Source organism: Telmatherina bonti (assembly GCF_933228915.1).
Source record: "Telmatherina bonti genome assembly, chromosome: 8".
Classification (NCBI taxonomy): Eukaryota; Metazoa; Chordata; class Actinopteri; order Atheriniformes; family Telmatherinidae; genus Telmatherina; species Telmatherina bonti.
Window position 1 is genome coordinate 7,536,590 of NC_136626.1, and position 17,187 is coordinate 7,553,776.

The following is a 17,187-nucleotide window of genomic DNA, read 5'->3' on the forward strand; positions in this document are numbered from 1 at the left end:
CATGACGTAGATCTGTGTGTTCCTTCTCCACTGCTCAGCAGGCTGTCGCAGCAACAGCTGCAGCATGAAGCCAAACAACATGAACAGCTGGAGCCTCATCCTGACTGGAAGCAGGCAGGGCAACTTTCCCATTAACACCAGTGGGAAAGCATTCCCAAACTTATTATTACACGGTGGTGTGTAGAACACTTCAGTGTTTTATATAGAACAAGAAATGCAGTGAGGAGAAGGAGCATTAAAAGCTGAATGAAAAGAAAAGTAACTAAAATAGAAGCAGATCTACTGATGGTCACCTTTCACCCTGCTGGTTCTCCAGCTGATCATTCATCGGCTGGGTGTGTGTCGATAGTCTGAGCAGATCAGATGTTTTGGTGGTTTTCCATCTTCTCAACACTAACATGCAACATTTGTCAATTAAAGGACGATTCTGTATTTTACGGGACCGGTGGCAACCCTACTAACAACCTGCATCCTGTCTAATGCATCTCCCTCTGATGCCTCTACTGGTTTTATTGTTTTGGCTGATTGAAACATTTGTTCATTTATTTAGATGAGTATTTTTCATCGCAGCTAATTTCAGCTAATTTTTACATTTTTAAATGGATTATTTGGCTCTAATTGACCACATTTCTCCAACGATCCGCCTGTAAATCTCACCTGAACCTGCACAGGATGACCATGGCGGTGGTGAGAGACACCAAGGACGTGCTGTAGCCCACGGTGTACAGAGCCTTCACCGACACATAATACATGTCCTGCAAGGCAAACGTCAGCACGCCGTGAGCAGAGAAGGAGAAGAGGTGCAGCTGCAGGCGGGCGTGGGGGTGCGGACTCACCGGGTGGCTGCTGTTCCCTTCCTCGTACAGGCAGGCGTCGATGTAGTGCGGGAAGACATCCGACCACCCGAACTCGGTGCAGTTACGACTCACCTTCCCCACCTCTGTGGACACACAACGGCACAAACAAACATTTATTTATCATGTGAAATCAGGAACAGCAACGTCTGACCAATCAGCTGTCAGCTTGCTGGAAGATCTAAGTTCAGACACTGAGCTTGTTTTTGGAGCTGAACACCTCAGGAAGACACTGTGCAGCCGGATGGCTTCCGTACTGCCGTCAGGAACCCTGGACTCATTGTGGACCAGGATCTGTTCTCTGATTAGCAAATAAAACAAATGTCTAGGAACGTTTTCTTTCATTTATTTAACAGATCCTGTTTCAGACGGATGCTGAGAAACTAGTCGATGTGTTCATTAAGATAAACGACGGCGATTCCAGAGTCATCAGGTTGTCCCGGGTCTCCATCGGATCCAAACTGCTGCAGTTCTGATGAGAACATCTCTTCATCTCCTCCTCATCACCTCCCTGTTCATCCAGAGAAGCTCTGAGTTCCCCTCAGACTGCAGGTTAACAGCTGGTTCCTACAGGTTCCACGGGCAGAACCTTTAGGTCTCAGGCCCTCTCTGTGGAACCGGATCCAGTCTGGTTTCAGGAAGCAGTCCGTCTGTCTGCCTTTTAAGATCAGCCCTCAAACTCTCCTTTTGATGTAGCTTATAAGACTGTTTTGGTGACTGTCAGCCATCACTGCTGGTAAGCTGGTCCAGGTGGTCCCAATGGTCCAGCAGGTCCAGGTGATCCAGCAGGTCCAGGTGATCCCAGTGGTCCAGCAGGTCCAGGTGATCCAGCAGGTCCAGGTGATCCAGAAGGTCCAGGTGGTCCCAATGGTCCAGCAGGTCCAGGTGATCCCAATGGTCCAGCAGGTCCAGGTGATCCAGCAGGTCCCAGTGGTCCAGCAGGTCCAGGTGGTCCCAATGGTCCAGCAGGTCCAGGTGATCCAGCAGGTCCAGGTGGTCCCAATGGTCTAGCAGGTCCAGGTGGTCCCAATGGTCCAGCAGGTCCAGGTGATCCAGCAGGTCCAGGTGATCCAGCAGGTCCAGGTGGTCCAGCAGGTCCAGGTGATCCAGCAGGTCCAGGTGGTCCCAATGGTCCAGCAGGTCCAGGTGATCCAGCAGGTCCAGGTGGTCCAGCAGGTCCAGGTGGTCCCAATGGTCCAGCAGGTCCAGGTGATCCAGCAGGTCCAGCAGGTCCAGGTGGTCCAGCAGGTCCAGGTGGTCCCAATGGTCCAGCAGGTCCAGGTGATCCAGCAGGTCCAGGTGGTCCAGCAGGTCCAGGTGATCCAGCAGGTCCAGGTGGTCCAGCAGGTCCAGGTGGTCCCAATGGTCCAGCAGGTCCAGGTGATCCAGCAGGTCCAGGTGATCCAGCAGGTCCAGGTGGTCCAGCAGGTCCAGGTGATCCAGCAGGTCCAGCAGGTCCAGGTGGTCCAGCAGGTCCAGGTGGTCCCAATGGTCCAGCAGGTCCAGGTGATCCAGCAGGTCCAGGTGGTCCAGCAGGTCCAGGTGGTCCAGCAGGTCCAGGTGATCCAGCAGGTCCAGGTGGTCCAGCAGGTCCAGGTGATCCAGCAGGTCCAGGTGGTCCAGCAGGTCCAGGTGATCCAGCAGGTCCAGGTGGTCCAGCAGGTCCAGGTGGTCCAGCAGGTCCAGGTGGTCCAGCAGGTCCAGCAGGTCCAGGTGGTCCAGCAGGTCCAGGTGGTCCCAATGGTCCAGCAGGTCCAGGTGATCCAGCAGGTCCAGGTGGTCCAGCAGGTCCAGGTGGTCCAGCAGGTCCAGGTGATCCAGCAGGTCCAGGTGGTCCAGCAGGTCCAGGTGGTCCAGCAGGTCCAGGTGATCCAGCAGGTCCAGGTGGTCCAGCAGGTCCAGGTGATCCAGCAGGTCCAGGTGGTCCAGCAGGTCCAGGTGATCCAGCAGGTCCAGGTGGTCCAGCAGGTCCAGGTGGTCCAGCAGGTCCAGCAGGTCCAGGTGGTCCAGCAGGTCCAGGTGGTCCCAATGGTCCAGCAGGTCCAGGTGATCCAGCAGGTCCAGGTGGTCCAGCAGGTCCAGGTGGTCCAGCAGGTCCAGGTGATCCAGCAGGTCCAGGTGGTCCAGCAGGTCCAGGTGGTCCAGCAGGTCCAGGTGATCCAGCAGGTCCAGGTGGTCCAGCAGGTCCAGGTGATCCAGCAGGTCCAGGTGGTCCAGCAGGTCCAGGTGGTCCAGCAGGTCCAGGTGATCCAGCAGGTCCAGGTGGTCCAGCAGGTCCAGGTGGTCCAGCAGGTCCAGGTGGTCCAGCAGGTCCAGGTGGAAGCATTCCATAGATACACTATTATAGCGATCAGCTTGCGTTTCTCATCAGGCATTTTTGGGTCTTGTTGAACCCACTTTCCTGTTCTCTAACCAGTCCAGAGACATGCCTGGTTCTGGTTCTGGTTCTGGTTCTGCTGCTCAGAACATGGGATGAAATCGAGCTGTAACGTCATCAGCGTGTTTCCTCTGGGAGGCAACGTTGTGTAAACTGGTTTTAACACAGTTAAGATGAATTTGACTCATTTGTATGAAAAAAAAACATTTTATTTAATAAAACAATAATTGAACCAAATTAGATTTTATCTTTAGAAAAGCCTCAAGGTGGCTTTTTTTCAAGCGACGCTAAAAATAAAATTGAATTTTACTGAGCTAAACGTGACACAGGGATCTTTGTTTCCTGAATCCTCAGAAAGGTTTCAGAGATTCGTTCAGTTTCTAAACCATTTGTTCCAATTAAGGAGGGAAGCTGGAGCCTATCCCAGCAAACACTGGGCAAGAGGCAGGGCCCACCCTGGACAGGTCTCCAGTCCATCACAGCGGGCTTCAGAGATGAATAACAGGATTTTATTTCAGTCTATGTGAAAATAAACATGCAGAAACTGTGATTTTGTGTAAAACGACAAACAGCTGAAGCTTTAATTTACTGTTTTTACTGTTAGTTTGCTCTTCTGGAGTTTCAGGATGTAGGAAACCTTTTCCTGCTGTGATGACTCATCTTTTTTATTTTAATCCTTAAAATAAAGGTTTATATTCTACATAAACCTTCGTGGTCAGGTGATCGGACATAAAAAGGAAGCATCACTGTGAAAACGTCATTTTTCTGACTTTTATCAACCAAAATCTAATTCTTCACCTGTTAAGAGAATTAAAGTAAAGGTCCAGAACATTAAAAAGTCTGTGCATGCTCAGTGTGGGGGGGTTGGATCAAAGTCAGGTGGTTTTTCCTTAATGAAAAGCAGATGGAGTGTCACCAGATACTGACCGTAGTCTTCCTCGCTCATGAACTGAGAGAAGAGTTCGGGACAGTTGACCTCGATGACGTCGCCGACCTTCGCCGGCTTCCAACACGTCAGGTTGTCCCAGTACCACGGGCAGTCTGAGGAGACGACGGCGACACGAACACAGCGTTTCACATCATCATCACCATCACCATCATCATCATCATCAGCACTGCAGCGATAAAGTACTGCCTCATTCTCAGCAAAATATTCAGAAGTGCAGATTTTTTCCACATGCAATAATCTGTTCTGATCGATTTGCATTGATTTGTCTGAATTCCATCGAGTCAGAGCGGAAACGGCGACTAAACGTGTTGATTGATCACAGAGCGAAGACACTGATGTGATTTCCAGATTCAGGCTGGGATTTATCCAACTGGTTCATAGGAAATATTCGACTTACGCAGGAGGCTTTACAACCCAGAGCCAGTTTGGCCATCAGCCCAGTTAAATAAAACCAGTTTAAAGCTCTTTTCAGAAGAAGACTAATTACACTTTTATTTCTATTTTAGGTTTTAAAATAAAAAAAAAAAACATTCAACTTTTGCATAAAGAGGAAACGTACATTTTCTTCGTTGGGATGTTGATTTTTTTTTTAATGTAATAAACTGGAAACTGTTTATTTATATATTTATTTAACTCTCTGACACAAACAAAACAACCTGAGAAACAAGTTTCTGTGTTTTTCTGCTTGTTTTGGACAAGAATAAACAGAATAAATGTTTTGTAGCAAATGGTTGAGATGTTGAAAAGAAGTTAATATTTATGTAACAGCAGTGAAACAGTGGTGTTATAACAAACACTTAGTTTGGGTTTTACACACTCGAACCAGCTGGAAGAGACGCTCAGGCAGGTTTATTTCCACAATGTTTTTTAAAAAAATTCATCAAAATCACTGCAAATTTACCTCTATGGTAGAGCAGGACCTTAAAGGGTTAACGACAGAACAAATAGGCTTTGTGGTCATTATGTTGTGAAAATGTCAAACAATTATTCCACAAAAACAAAACAGAAAAGCTACTAAAAACCTGCATTTGTTATTATATCTGGATTTAAAACCACTTTCAGATTTTTTTTTAGACAATGTCATGAAGAGCCATTATGGAAGGTCCACATGGCTGGAGACTCCTGGACTACCAGGAATACACTCAGGGTAGTTTAGATCTTCATGTATGTATGTATGTACTGTTTGTGTGGAACATGTGATTCCTCCCTGCTTCTGTCATCTCACCCGCTGCTGGATGATGATGAGTTCATCTGTTTACCTTCACAGCTGTTCTTACACTTCCAGTTTTATTGAAGGCTTTTATTTTAGCGTGTGTGTGTGTGTGTGTGTGTGTGTGTGTGTGTGTGTGTGTGTGTGTGTGTCTGATTAACTGAGAAGTACCCAGTCAGCATGGTGATAGGTGTCGCCACACAGGCTTTTTGCCCATGTGGGTTTCAGCACAGGAATTTTCTTTATCAGTGACCAGAACTATTTGATGTTGAAACAAATGTTCCAGTCGTGTGAAGATAAACATGTTAATCCAGGATGTGAAATAAGGCTTCAGGCTGCCATAAAATCTGAACTGGAATAAAATGGAAGCATTCAAGCTCTGCGTTTTCCCAGTAAAAACAGCAGCGATGTTCTTCCATCAGTCTTTTAGGAAACAGCTGTTTATTTTTTTTATCATTAACCAACAGATATTAAAAACAATCCTTTAAATATCAGTTTTTGCTCTTTGATTTGATGTTTCTGATTCCCGGCTGCTGTATTTCACTCTGCTTTGACATGATGCTTCATCACTTTAAAAAATGCTCAGAGAAAAATAATTTTATTCATTTAATAAGAAAAAGTTGCTTTATTTGCAGGTTTAGAGTCTGCCTGCAGGCATGTCTGTTTGTTTGGAGACTTTTACATAGAATTTGCTATTTTCTAACCATAACCAAGGAGGCTTTCCTGCCTGTTTTATAATCAAGTTGGAACTAAAACGTAAACAACCAGTTTGTAAAAAGTAAAGTTTCCAACTAGAAAACAATTAGTTTTTTACTTGGAGTCAGAAAACGAGGTCAAGGAGAGTTTCTACTGAGCATCCGTCTCTCCTCCCTTCATCCATCATCTAATCTGCACGAGAGGCGCCTGTCACTCACTTATCAACACTGACTTCCATCATCATCATCATCATCAGACACTGACAACTGGAGCCTTGATGGCCTTTCTGTCTCTAAAAATAGTCAACAAAGACTTTTATGCATCTATTAAGCTCAAACTGTGAAATCTCAATGATCATTTCTGCTCATTTATAAAACCACCCTGAAGATGTCGTCATTGTTTATTTTTTTTTTGTCTTATTTAGATAAGAAGAGGGAAGTATACAGCCTCTCAAACTTACAAATTTCAGAATTAGAGTAGTCGAAGTCCAAGGCCATCATCTCCATGCATTTCTCCTGCTCCCTCTTGATGACGCAGTTGGAGGGGACCTGTTGGTTTGAACCCTGTAAAACAGGAAACAGTGAAGCTCAGAGGTGGAAAAGGCGTGCCTCCTTTGCTTCTACACGTTGTTCCCGCTGCAGAGCGGGAGACGCCGTAGATCTGGGATCTGCTTAAACACTAAACCAATTAAATAAATCATTGCAGAGCTGCTGGGAGGGGGGTTATTTTCACTTTTCACACCAAACAACAGAGCATTTCCGTCTGTTCAGAGGCTAAGACAGGCGGACAACCGGGACCAGACATCACAGCGGCATGGGTAACCCTGAGATATGGCGGCAGATATGGGGGTCACGTATAAAACTCTTTCATCACAGCCGCTCTGAGAGCTGATGCCACTGGGGAGGGGCGCAGTGATGATGTAACGGTTGGTAAAAACACAATGTTGTGTGTCTGCGCTGCCATCAATCATCCATGTAGTTCCAGCTTTACCCCGATGCCTCATCAAACTGTTGACGCACGCTGTAAATGTTAACGGTTTATAGTCTGCACATTACTTTTCACTTTTATCTCACAGACAGAGATGATTTTCGGACTTTGTTTGCTCGAACGACACAGAAGTAGAAGTGTGTGTCTGTTTATGGAGCTAAGTTATGGAACTCCTTAAACAAAGAGCGGCAAGTGTTTTTATATTAAAAAAAAATGTACAAGGATGGAATTATGAGTCTGTATACACAATTACAAGTTTCTTGAATCTATCTCCAGATACATGAGACAGATGTTTCTTTGCTGAAGTACTGTGTGGTGACCTGGTTAGGGTGGGGATTAATCTAATTTAGTGAAGTCAACTCAACTTATATTTATTATTTGAAAGAAGTGCTTTATGGGGCAGATTATACAAGATTTAATCTTCTATCTGTGCCTGTTTGTTCATGTATAACAATGTAAAGTTAAACTGAACATGAAATGAACAAATAAAAAAATAAAAAAATAAATGAATCACTGCACAGCCATTGCACTACGACTCGTTTTCTATTCATTTTGTCTTTCTTAGTTTATTCCTGAGCTGTTCTCTTATTGGCTGTTTACAGCATCAGCAGCCTGGTCGACTGCAGTTTGAATCATCGGGTGAGGCAGGGACACATTTACCTGCTGGCATCAGCAGTGTTCATTCAGGTTAATGCTTTAACAGGTTTTTATAGAGATGCAACATTCGGATGGAGAACAAGCGTCGCTTCAAATCTGCTACAAAATGCCACCTGAAAATCATCCAGCAGAGCTATAAATACTACAGGGGGATGGTTGGATGCAGTTTGAGCACAGATTGTTGGAGTGAGACTGTTCCCAGACCCTCGCGGTGTGAATGTGGATGTTATATCATTTTAAAACAATGGATAGATTGTAGATACCAGCTGGTCAGAGAGCAGCTCCACGATGCAGCTGCAGCTCCTCAGAGGAGGCGAGAGAAGAGATGGCTTGTAAAACTAAAGATGTGTAGAACCGAGGTCATAATGAACCAGTCAGAATGAAGTCCATTTACCTGTTTTGTGCAGGTAAAGCTCCTCCAGTTCCTTTTTTTAACAACATTATCTCCATCTTCCGAATTCTGTTCTCCTAACATGCTCTCATGCAAGTCTGAACTTCATTCTGACCATTTGTGACAACGACACTGATCATCTTCTAAAGAAAAGCAACGCTTCATATCCTGCAAAAACTGTCCATCAAGAAGGAAACAAAAGGTTCAATTCTGTAAATGACGACAAGTATTTTTCCCATAAATGCCTGAATTTATTGACAGTTATATGAAACAAAACAAAAACGGGGAAAAAATCAGGAATAATCAGAAAAAAATGCAGGAATAAAATATAATACAAGTATATATTAAATAAATAACAATTAATAAATAAACATAAATGCATAAAAATGTCTAAGTAAATTTATAAGAGCAATTTAAAGCAAATAAATAAATTAGATGAGCTAGTTTGACAAATAAAATGAACAAAGACCAAATTTGCAACACACACATTTAACTTCATGTGTGGAAACGAGCTGCGGGATCTGGAGATAATAAAATAATTAATCAGTGATCTCAAGGTAACATTAGAGAAGATAAATAATTACAGGCTTGTTATGATCAAACAGACCTTCAGTCAGGCGAAACCGAACACAACCCAGGATACTGCGTGTGCAGAACCATGATGCTGAAATTTGTCTGCTTTTCACTCAGTTTGCATGAAGATCCAGAACGTCTCGCCTCCTGAATCTGATGCCAGTCTGTTCCTGCAGCCAGTGTCTCAGCACAGAAATATTTACACCAATCAGCAGAATCATTCCTTTTTTACTTAGTTGTGTTTAGACATCAGCCTGCACTGATCATGTATGATGGCAAGGATACGTGATACTCTGCACTGAATCTGCAGGTCAGAAACGTTTAAGTATTGCTTAACTAGTTCTCATCTGAACGAGCATTCATCACCTTTCATCCTGCAGTGGGATGAAAGGTGCAAGGAATCAGCATAGTCTTCATTGGCTGCAGTAACCATCAGTGATTTAGCATCATTACGTCCTACAGACCCTTTGGGTTGTTGTGCGTTTGGATCAACCTCCAGCCAGATACTGTAATATTTTATTTTAAAGGTGGTGACTTTTCCCAGGGATTGCAGACTCAACAGAAGACAGCCAGACACTAAACTGCCCGCCAGATCAATAATAATGGATAAAGCACTAAAAGAAATGGATGGCTGGATCTCATAATTACAGTAAATGATGTAATCTTTGCTCTGTTATGTTGGAAGTTGAATCAAAATCATCTGAAGTGGAGTGTAGAGATAAAAATCTCTTACCGACCCTTTATGCTCCCATATTTATGGGGAAACAGGAGCAGAATTAACATCCACAATAATCATGATTTGTTTCAGATAAAGCAAAAACATGTTGAGCTGGGAGGAAAGCAGGTGGTTATAAACCAGCTGGTGTTAGGATGAGGAATAATGGCAATGTGACAAAGTAATTAAAAAAAAATAATAATAATGCTTCATTTTACACAACTATTTAAAAGAAATCACCTTAAAAGGACACGGTGCAACTTCTGACACAAACATCAGCCTAATTTCTGATTTCTACTTGATGCGTGTCGGCGCTCTGAGCGGGCTAGCCACATCAGAAACCAGACATGTTAACTTTCCAGGAGCGGACCCGTCTCTCGTGGGATCATGTGACCTGGAGCGCTTTGCTTTATGCGGCTCTGCTTTGTGCGACTTTTTCCTCCTCTTCCAGCCAAATTTTGTCACGTCTGAAGGAAGTAAGAAGGTGAAAACGGTGTCTGAGTAGCCCAGACAGAGAAAGCGGGAAAGGAGTCGTTCCAGAGGAAAGACAGGAGACCACCTGCTGGTTGGGTGTGGGTGTAAAACTCTGTTAGCTTCAGTGTTAGCAGACTGCTAAGTTAGCTCTTTGCCAGTTGAGCAAATGTAGCAACATGCGATGAACTTTTCCACATCATCCAGCAGCGTTTATTCAGAATAACAGCAGTAAGTGTCTGATGAGCTGCAGAACGTTGCAGGATACGTCTTTAGAAGCTAAATGCAGCTAGTTGAAGCTAATCGGCTACAGACCAAAGCTAACGTGACTCCATAAACATTTTGTGCAAGTTAAGCTGGTTTGCAGCAATAAATACACATCCTTTCATTCATGTAAATATCAGAGAAGCAACAGAACGATCAGCAGCTGGTTTGGTTTAGTTTTATGGTTTTCATACGCTGTCCAACAGGAAGCAGTGCTACTGTAATGTCCCATAAGCTAACAGCTAATGCTAACATTTCCATAACAATATGTTATTGACGTGAGTTATGCCAAAGTTACTGCTTCATACTTAAAACTATCATTTACATTCATGTTTCTGTGGCAGATTTTGCTTAGTGTGTGTGTTTTTAGTGATTGTCATGGATGGAAATGTGTACATGTTTGTGGCCTGTGGGAATTTACAGGTTTAGCGCCCCTAGTGGCAAAAAGTTACACAGTATCCCTTTAAATGTATTCATTGAGCTGATCTCATATTATGATTTTCTAATATTATTTAACTACATAAAGATATTTATGCATATTTTTCTGCTGTGTAATCTGCTGCAAAGGGTGCATTTTAGATATAATAATGTTTATCAGTATCTACAGATGCATCTGGAGTGGATGACTGCTGTCTATGGCTTCCCATGTCCTTGTTATGAGTTAAATATAAAGGCATCATTATGATTATCATCTCCGCTACTGGATCCCTGCTTTATAATGAGGTTGAACTGAGCACGCCCAGCAGGATCAGAGCCACACCACATGTACATGGCTGTCTGCTGTGTGCACAACTGTGTTACGATGATTACATGACTGTTTACAGCTGAAACTTGATCAAAGTAATATTTAATAGTTTGGAATTGCTGGAATAATGCTGAACTTTATTCAAGTTATAAGGGATGATACTTAGACAAAATGTTGGAGCAAGGCAAAGTGGATATTTAACTTTTTAATGCAGTTATCTGTCTGTGCTAATCACCTGTTTAAACTTAAAAATCCTTATATTTGTGTTAAACCTCTCCGTACGTATAATGTCTGACCAAATTCCTACCATGATGGTAGAATAGAGAACGCTCACTGGTAATGAGCCACACTAATGAGATCCTTGCACCGCTCGCAAGGCTGTCATGGTTCGTTACTTTCTAAACGCAGACCCAGTTTCTAACCAGTTACAGATAACTAACCATCATATACAGTCAGATTCAACAAAGTGTAATCTTTATTGTTCTGTTAATCATTGTTTTCTCAATAAGCTAGAATGTAGAATAGCAGCAGCCTTCTATTAGAGCATCTATCAGGCTTGTGGATGTCCACCGCTGACCTCTGATAGTCAGAAATAGTCCGTTGATGTCTGGGCTAAAACTGGGCTAAATGGTTGGTTAGTTTATTTTTCATCAGATCTTTGAACATTCATTTTTTGTTAATATTGCAGCAGGATTTGCAGAATAAATAAAAAATCTGTTTACCTTGGCAGTACTTTTAATCCTCCTAATAATGTTATTTCTGATGAGGTTCTACCGGGTCCATCTTTTATGGAACAAACTCCAAATTTGGGTTCAGGAAGCAAACACCCTCCTTACCCTTGAGGGTTCAATGCATCCCTGCTCCAGCTCATATTAAATGGATCAAACAGCCTATGAAGTTTTTCATACTTACAGATTAATTTCAGTCAGTTGTGTTGGAGCAAAAACACATATAAAACCTGCAGGATTGTGGTCTTTGAGGACCAGAACTGGTCACACCTGCTGTCTACCTCCTGAAACTGTGCCGGTAACTTTAGCTTTGTTTAAACTTTCTAGTTAGTGCGAACTCTAACGACCTTTGGACATCACTGTGGCAATGCTGCTGGTTTTTTGTTAATTCACTTCTTTGTGGTGAACAAAAAAGTTGATTTCTGTTGGAAAGAGCTGAATCTTCAGAGGGGGAGGGGCTTCATTTTGATGGACACACCATTTTAAATAAAGTCTGATGGACTGAAACTCTTGTTCTGTTTATTAAAATTCATATAAGTCTTTCATTTAATTTATTTATATATATATATATATATATATATATATATATATATATATATATATATATATATATATATATATATATATATATATATATATATATATATATATATATATTGCATCTGGACCACATCAGATCCGAGGTCAGTTCCAGAAATCAGTCCTTTTTGTCGTGCAGAAGAAGAAAAGTTCAGGTTTGGAATATTTCTTAGTGTTAACTCCTTGCTGGGTATGAAGACGAAACAAACTTCATACAGTTAACAGGCTAAAACAATTCTGAACAAACAATGAATAAATGAGGAGAGGATCTTTATCCATCGCTCCTGCCACACATTGATCAGTGAATTATTCATGCTGACACTTTAAGTGAATGACTGTACAAGAGTCTGAAAATCAATCCCTGTTTGGTGAATTTATTCAGAAGAAGCGCCACCTGCTCCTGACGAGGAGGGATCAGGTTGGCAGACACACAAACCGCGTAGAGAAGATCTGAGAATGAAGACGTGGATTTTCCAAAGCAGAAGTGATTCAGCTCAGTCCTGAAAACACTGAAACAAAAAGTGTGTTTCTGCTCCGATGAGGACACGTTTAGCTCATTTTATAGTGTTGTTTGGTATAAACCAGGAATGTCTAGATCTGGTCTCTGACAGTTACAGTCCTGCAGTTTTAGCTGCTTCTCTGCTCCAACGCACCTGATTCAACCTAAATGGCTCCTCTCAACAATTTGTTCTGCCCAAACATGCTGACTCATTAATCTGATTAAAGCGGCTCTATGATGCTATTTCTAGTTTTCTGAGCTTTCTACAGTGTTACGGTGATGAATACTCATCAGTCAGATGAACGACAACGTTTTTTATCACCTAAACGCATGTTTGAGTTTTCCAGCACTCCGTTTCCATGGCAACTGAAACATTTGGTTTTGGAGGGTTTTTTCTACTTCAAAATTTTAGTGATGTCCTGGGGAAGATGACCAGTGATTGGTCATCTTCTCTAGGTTGAGCATGTGTCATGAGAAAAAGCCACGCCCACCTTCACTGCGCAGTGTAACTACTCCTAGCAGCTGACCAATCAGATGCAGCCTGCAGGACAGAGGGCGGAGCTTTCTCTGTCCACTTGTTTCTGGCAGAGGCTGATCTGATAGGATCAATACAACATGAATGAAGAGGTTTGTGGAAAAATGCTTGATTATTTCTTATCCTTCTGGACTTACATAGTAAAATAAATTAAACTGAAATGTGCAATGGAGCCACTTTAAGGTCCTGCAGCAGGAAACATGGCAAAACCAGCAGGACAGCAGGCCTGCAGGACGGACTCTGGACACCCCGCTGATATAAACTGTGTTGGAAACGATCAAATCTGAGGTTCTTCAGACAATCTCAGTCGCCTTTTTTAATACTGAAAGTACAACCTGGTGAAGGAGGCAGAAACAGTTCCTGTTAAAACGATCTAACTTTTGTGTAGCTGCTGATGTTGTCAGCCTCGTGCAGTAATCATGATGAAGTATGATGATGAATGAATGATGAATGGAACAAGCAGTTACAACTATTAGCTTTAAATTAGCCATAACTTAGCAGAAGCTACATATTTTTCCCACATTTGTGAACATCCCTCTCTAGCTCCACCTTCTTTTACCATATATGGTCATTCCTGGTTCCAAAAAATGAAACATGATAGTAGCCATTTCGATTAATACAAATATCTCCCTTTTGTATTTATGCTTCCTTCATGTACGACAATGTGCAACATATACAAAAGAGAAAGAACTCACCGATGGCAGAAGCAGGAGCAGAAAGAGGGTCAGCGGGTTGATGGTTGCTGCAGACATTTTGTTCTTCCCAGTTTGGAGTTTCTTTTAAACTGAGCTCCGAAAGCTGAAGGGACCAACTGGACAGGAAGCCACCTCACCTCGGGATCTGAAAGGAGGGTGGGACAGTTAGTCTCGTCCGTCTGCTACAGCTCTGGTTGAGTCTCCAGAAAACAACGATTTATTTCCGTAAAAATATTTAGAAATGATCTTGAACTCAACATATTTCTGTATCTGACTTGAGAAAAGAAACATACATGCAGTTAATGATTAAAGCCAGAAGCCTTTGATAAGTACAGAGTATAAGCCAGTTTGTAGGCATGATGTGATACATTCAACTCAAACACATCTGTGTCATCGTGACAAAGCCTCATTTGGCGCCACGTTCTCACAGCAGGCAAACATTCGAGCTTGTTAATGATGGCCTGAAAATCTGCTGGTGCGGTCCAAAGGCAAACTAAATGCAACATATAATAAACTGTGCTGTCTTTTTGTACGTATGTCCATGAACATCTGAAGGACAGAAAATCTTTTTATCTTCATAACAAGCATGATGATGCAACAGGCCAAAGAGGAAGAAGCACAGACATGTTCAGATTACGCTACTCTGCACGTTTTAAACTACACGTCATTCTTTTTTATTCTCTTTAAAGCTCCCAGACTTTGTTGTAATGTTTTAAAGTGGTCTTCAGCAGCAGTTCATCAGCTTTCTGCAGTTCTTTTACAGTTTTTTATTTGGAAATTAGCTGCTTTTTTTTATTCATTTTCAGCTCAGTTTTTGTACCTGAACATTTTCAGAAGAAAGTTTCATGTATTTCTTATAGTGGCCAATAATTATTATAATTATATATTTAAAAAAAAGTCTCCTAATTGAAAGGACGAGCCAGCGTTGTGTTGACAAACAAAAACTTAACTTTTAAACTGGCTCTTCATGCTCATTTGTTCTCATTTATTTAGTTTCACCTTTGAAATTAAACAAACAGACAGTTTTTTGGAGAGAAAATTGGATCTATCCAACAACAATCTGCCGGAAACTTGGCATATCTTAGCCTGGTGACAGAAACTGAAAATGTGGAGGACAAAAGAAGTTGGGACTAAAAAAGCTATCTCCAGCATCTACAGCAGGGGTGCCCAAGTCCGGTCCTGGAGATCTACCATCCTGCTGTTTTTAGGTGCAACCCTCCTCCAACACACCTGAATCAGATAAGAGGCTGCATGTCATCCAGCCTCTGCAGAGCTGGATGACATGCAGAAGAGGAATTCAGCTGATGGACTCAGCTGTGCTGGACAGGGGTTGCATCTAAAGGTTGCAAGATGGTGGATCTTGAGGACTGGACTTGGGCACCCCTGATCTACAGCATCTTATCCACAGCAGATAAAGGATCTGGAAGTGAACAAACAGGAACAAAACCACGTAAGACCTGAACCAGGACCTGAGAGAGACATCTGGACCTTCAGTTGGCCCATATACTGTTGGCCCAAGCCTCATCAGAAATGGTTTCCATGGAAACGTGGCTGTTATGAAGCTGTTATTGAGGAATGAAAACAGGAAGAAAAGGCGGAACTATGTGACAAGACATGAAGATCAGAGGCAATGGGTCTCATGGAGGGATGGATCCTCCCCAGGATTCCCAGACAACTGGAAATCAGCAATATTTCAGTGGTGTGAGATCATCTGGACAGAGAACGGAATAAAACAGATAAAAAAACTATCAAAGTTTGGCAGAATCTCGCAAGCGTTTGTAGATATTTTCATGGTGGTTTCTTTTGTAGCTTTAACTTCATTTCAAGCAGTTAATAAATCAATTCTAAAAAGAAGGTAAGTTATTACCAGAATAATAACTCATCCCAACGGTTTCTCGTATTATCTTGTGAAATGTGGATATTAACAATAATTTCACAGAAAAGCTGAACAAAACATCACCAGTGACTTCCAGCGACTCAGAGGTTCCAACATAAATATGCTTTTCCAATCAAACTGTGCATGAACAAGCATGTGGTTGTGTGTCTGTAATGAGTCTGTGTGCACGTATGCCTGAGTCCCGGTGGTTGCAGCATGACGCTGCAGGCTGGGAGGGTTTGCATGAACAAAGCCAAGTCTCAGGACTGGGAACTAAGGGCCTTGTCCCACTGGGAGAGCTTGGCAGCCTGTCATTCCTACTCCACCAAAACCTTGCCAATAGCAAGCGTTGTCAAGGGCAACAGCTGAGAGAGCTGCTGAGTTTGGATCTGAAGTGGACCACGTGGACCTGGAACCTCCTTCTGCTCTGCTTTCTGCTCTAACGTAAATAGACTTCCTCAGATTTGATATTTAGTTTTGGAAACCTTCATAAATGATTACATTTAATAAGAAACGTTACAAAGTAAAGAGATTTTGGAACTTGGATTTTGAACTCCAGTTTATTACAAAAGCATTCATTCATATTTCTGCTTGAATCAATATGGTTTTATTATATGGAAGGCAATGTAAAAGGCTACCCATCTTCTTCCACAGAAAAGCTTTTAAGTTCTCAAAGACAGAGTGCTACTAATTCACTTCTGAAGAAAAGAAAACCGTGTCAGAAACGATCAAACACACCCGCTGTTCTCTTCCGCAGCTACGAGACCAGAAGATCCTAAACTAAAAGCAGATGAAATGAAAGTTGCCATAAAACTAAACTTCATTCATTCCCAGGAAAGCACAAGTATCGGTGCACAAAAGCTGCACATATTCTGAATATGTTCTTTTCTTTATCTCTTCGTCACTGCATTATAAAAAACAAAAAACAAAACAGCGCAGAGGCTTGTGCGATGGATGTGATCGGTCCTGTCGTGAAAGGACAGTGTGAGTTAAGACAAGAGTCAAGATAAGACTGTCGTTTGCCAGATGGAGAGGCTCGGAGTTCAGGCTGATGCTGGATGGATGCTGCATTAGCGGCCGATAAGCGGCGCATCTCTGAGAAAATCTCTGCCGTGCATCATTAAGAAGCAGAAACATGATTCTTCATCCGATCAGTTGTGTGAATTAAATGTTCAGCTATTCACAAACTAATACCTAAAGATCTTTTACCACCCTTGTGTCCATTTCTTTGGTATCATCTACGTGAATATTTTTGTTTTCAGAGTTTGCAATTCGTACGGAGACATAGTGGATGCAGTACCACTGGAGACCACAGGTGGCAGTGTTGCACAATGAAAGAAGCAAAGACAAAGAGAGGCTGCAGTGTCACGCAGAGGATTTCCGTCT

General features: G+C 42.5%; 1 protein-coding gene across 1 annotated transcript in view; it reads right to left on the bottom strand.

The window, feature by feature from the left end:
* adcyap1r1b (adenylate cyclase activating polypeptide 1b (pituitary) receptor type I) overlaps nt 1-14,050 on the bottom strand; it is a 23,344-nt gene extending 9,294 nt beyond the window's left edge. The window contains exons 1-5 of the mRNA XM_079245250.1: nt 13,926-14,050; nt 6,547-6,649; nt 4,159-4,272; nt 837-940; nt 658-755 (exon numbers count right to left, since the gene is read on the bottom strand). Of these exons, the coding sequence (XP_079101376.1) occupies nt 658-755; nt 837-940; nt 4,159-4,272; nt 6,547-6,649; nt 13,926-13,982 (476 nt within the window). The 5' untranslated portion in view covers nt 13,983-14,050. The remainder of the gene's footprint in view (nt 1-657; nt 756-836; nt 941-4,158; nt 4,273-6,546; nt 6,650-13,925) is intronic.
* Nucleotides 14,051-17,187: the final 3,137 nt, after the last annotated feature.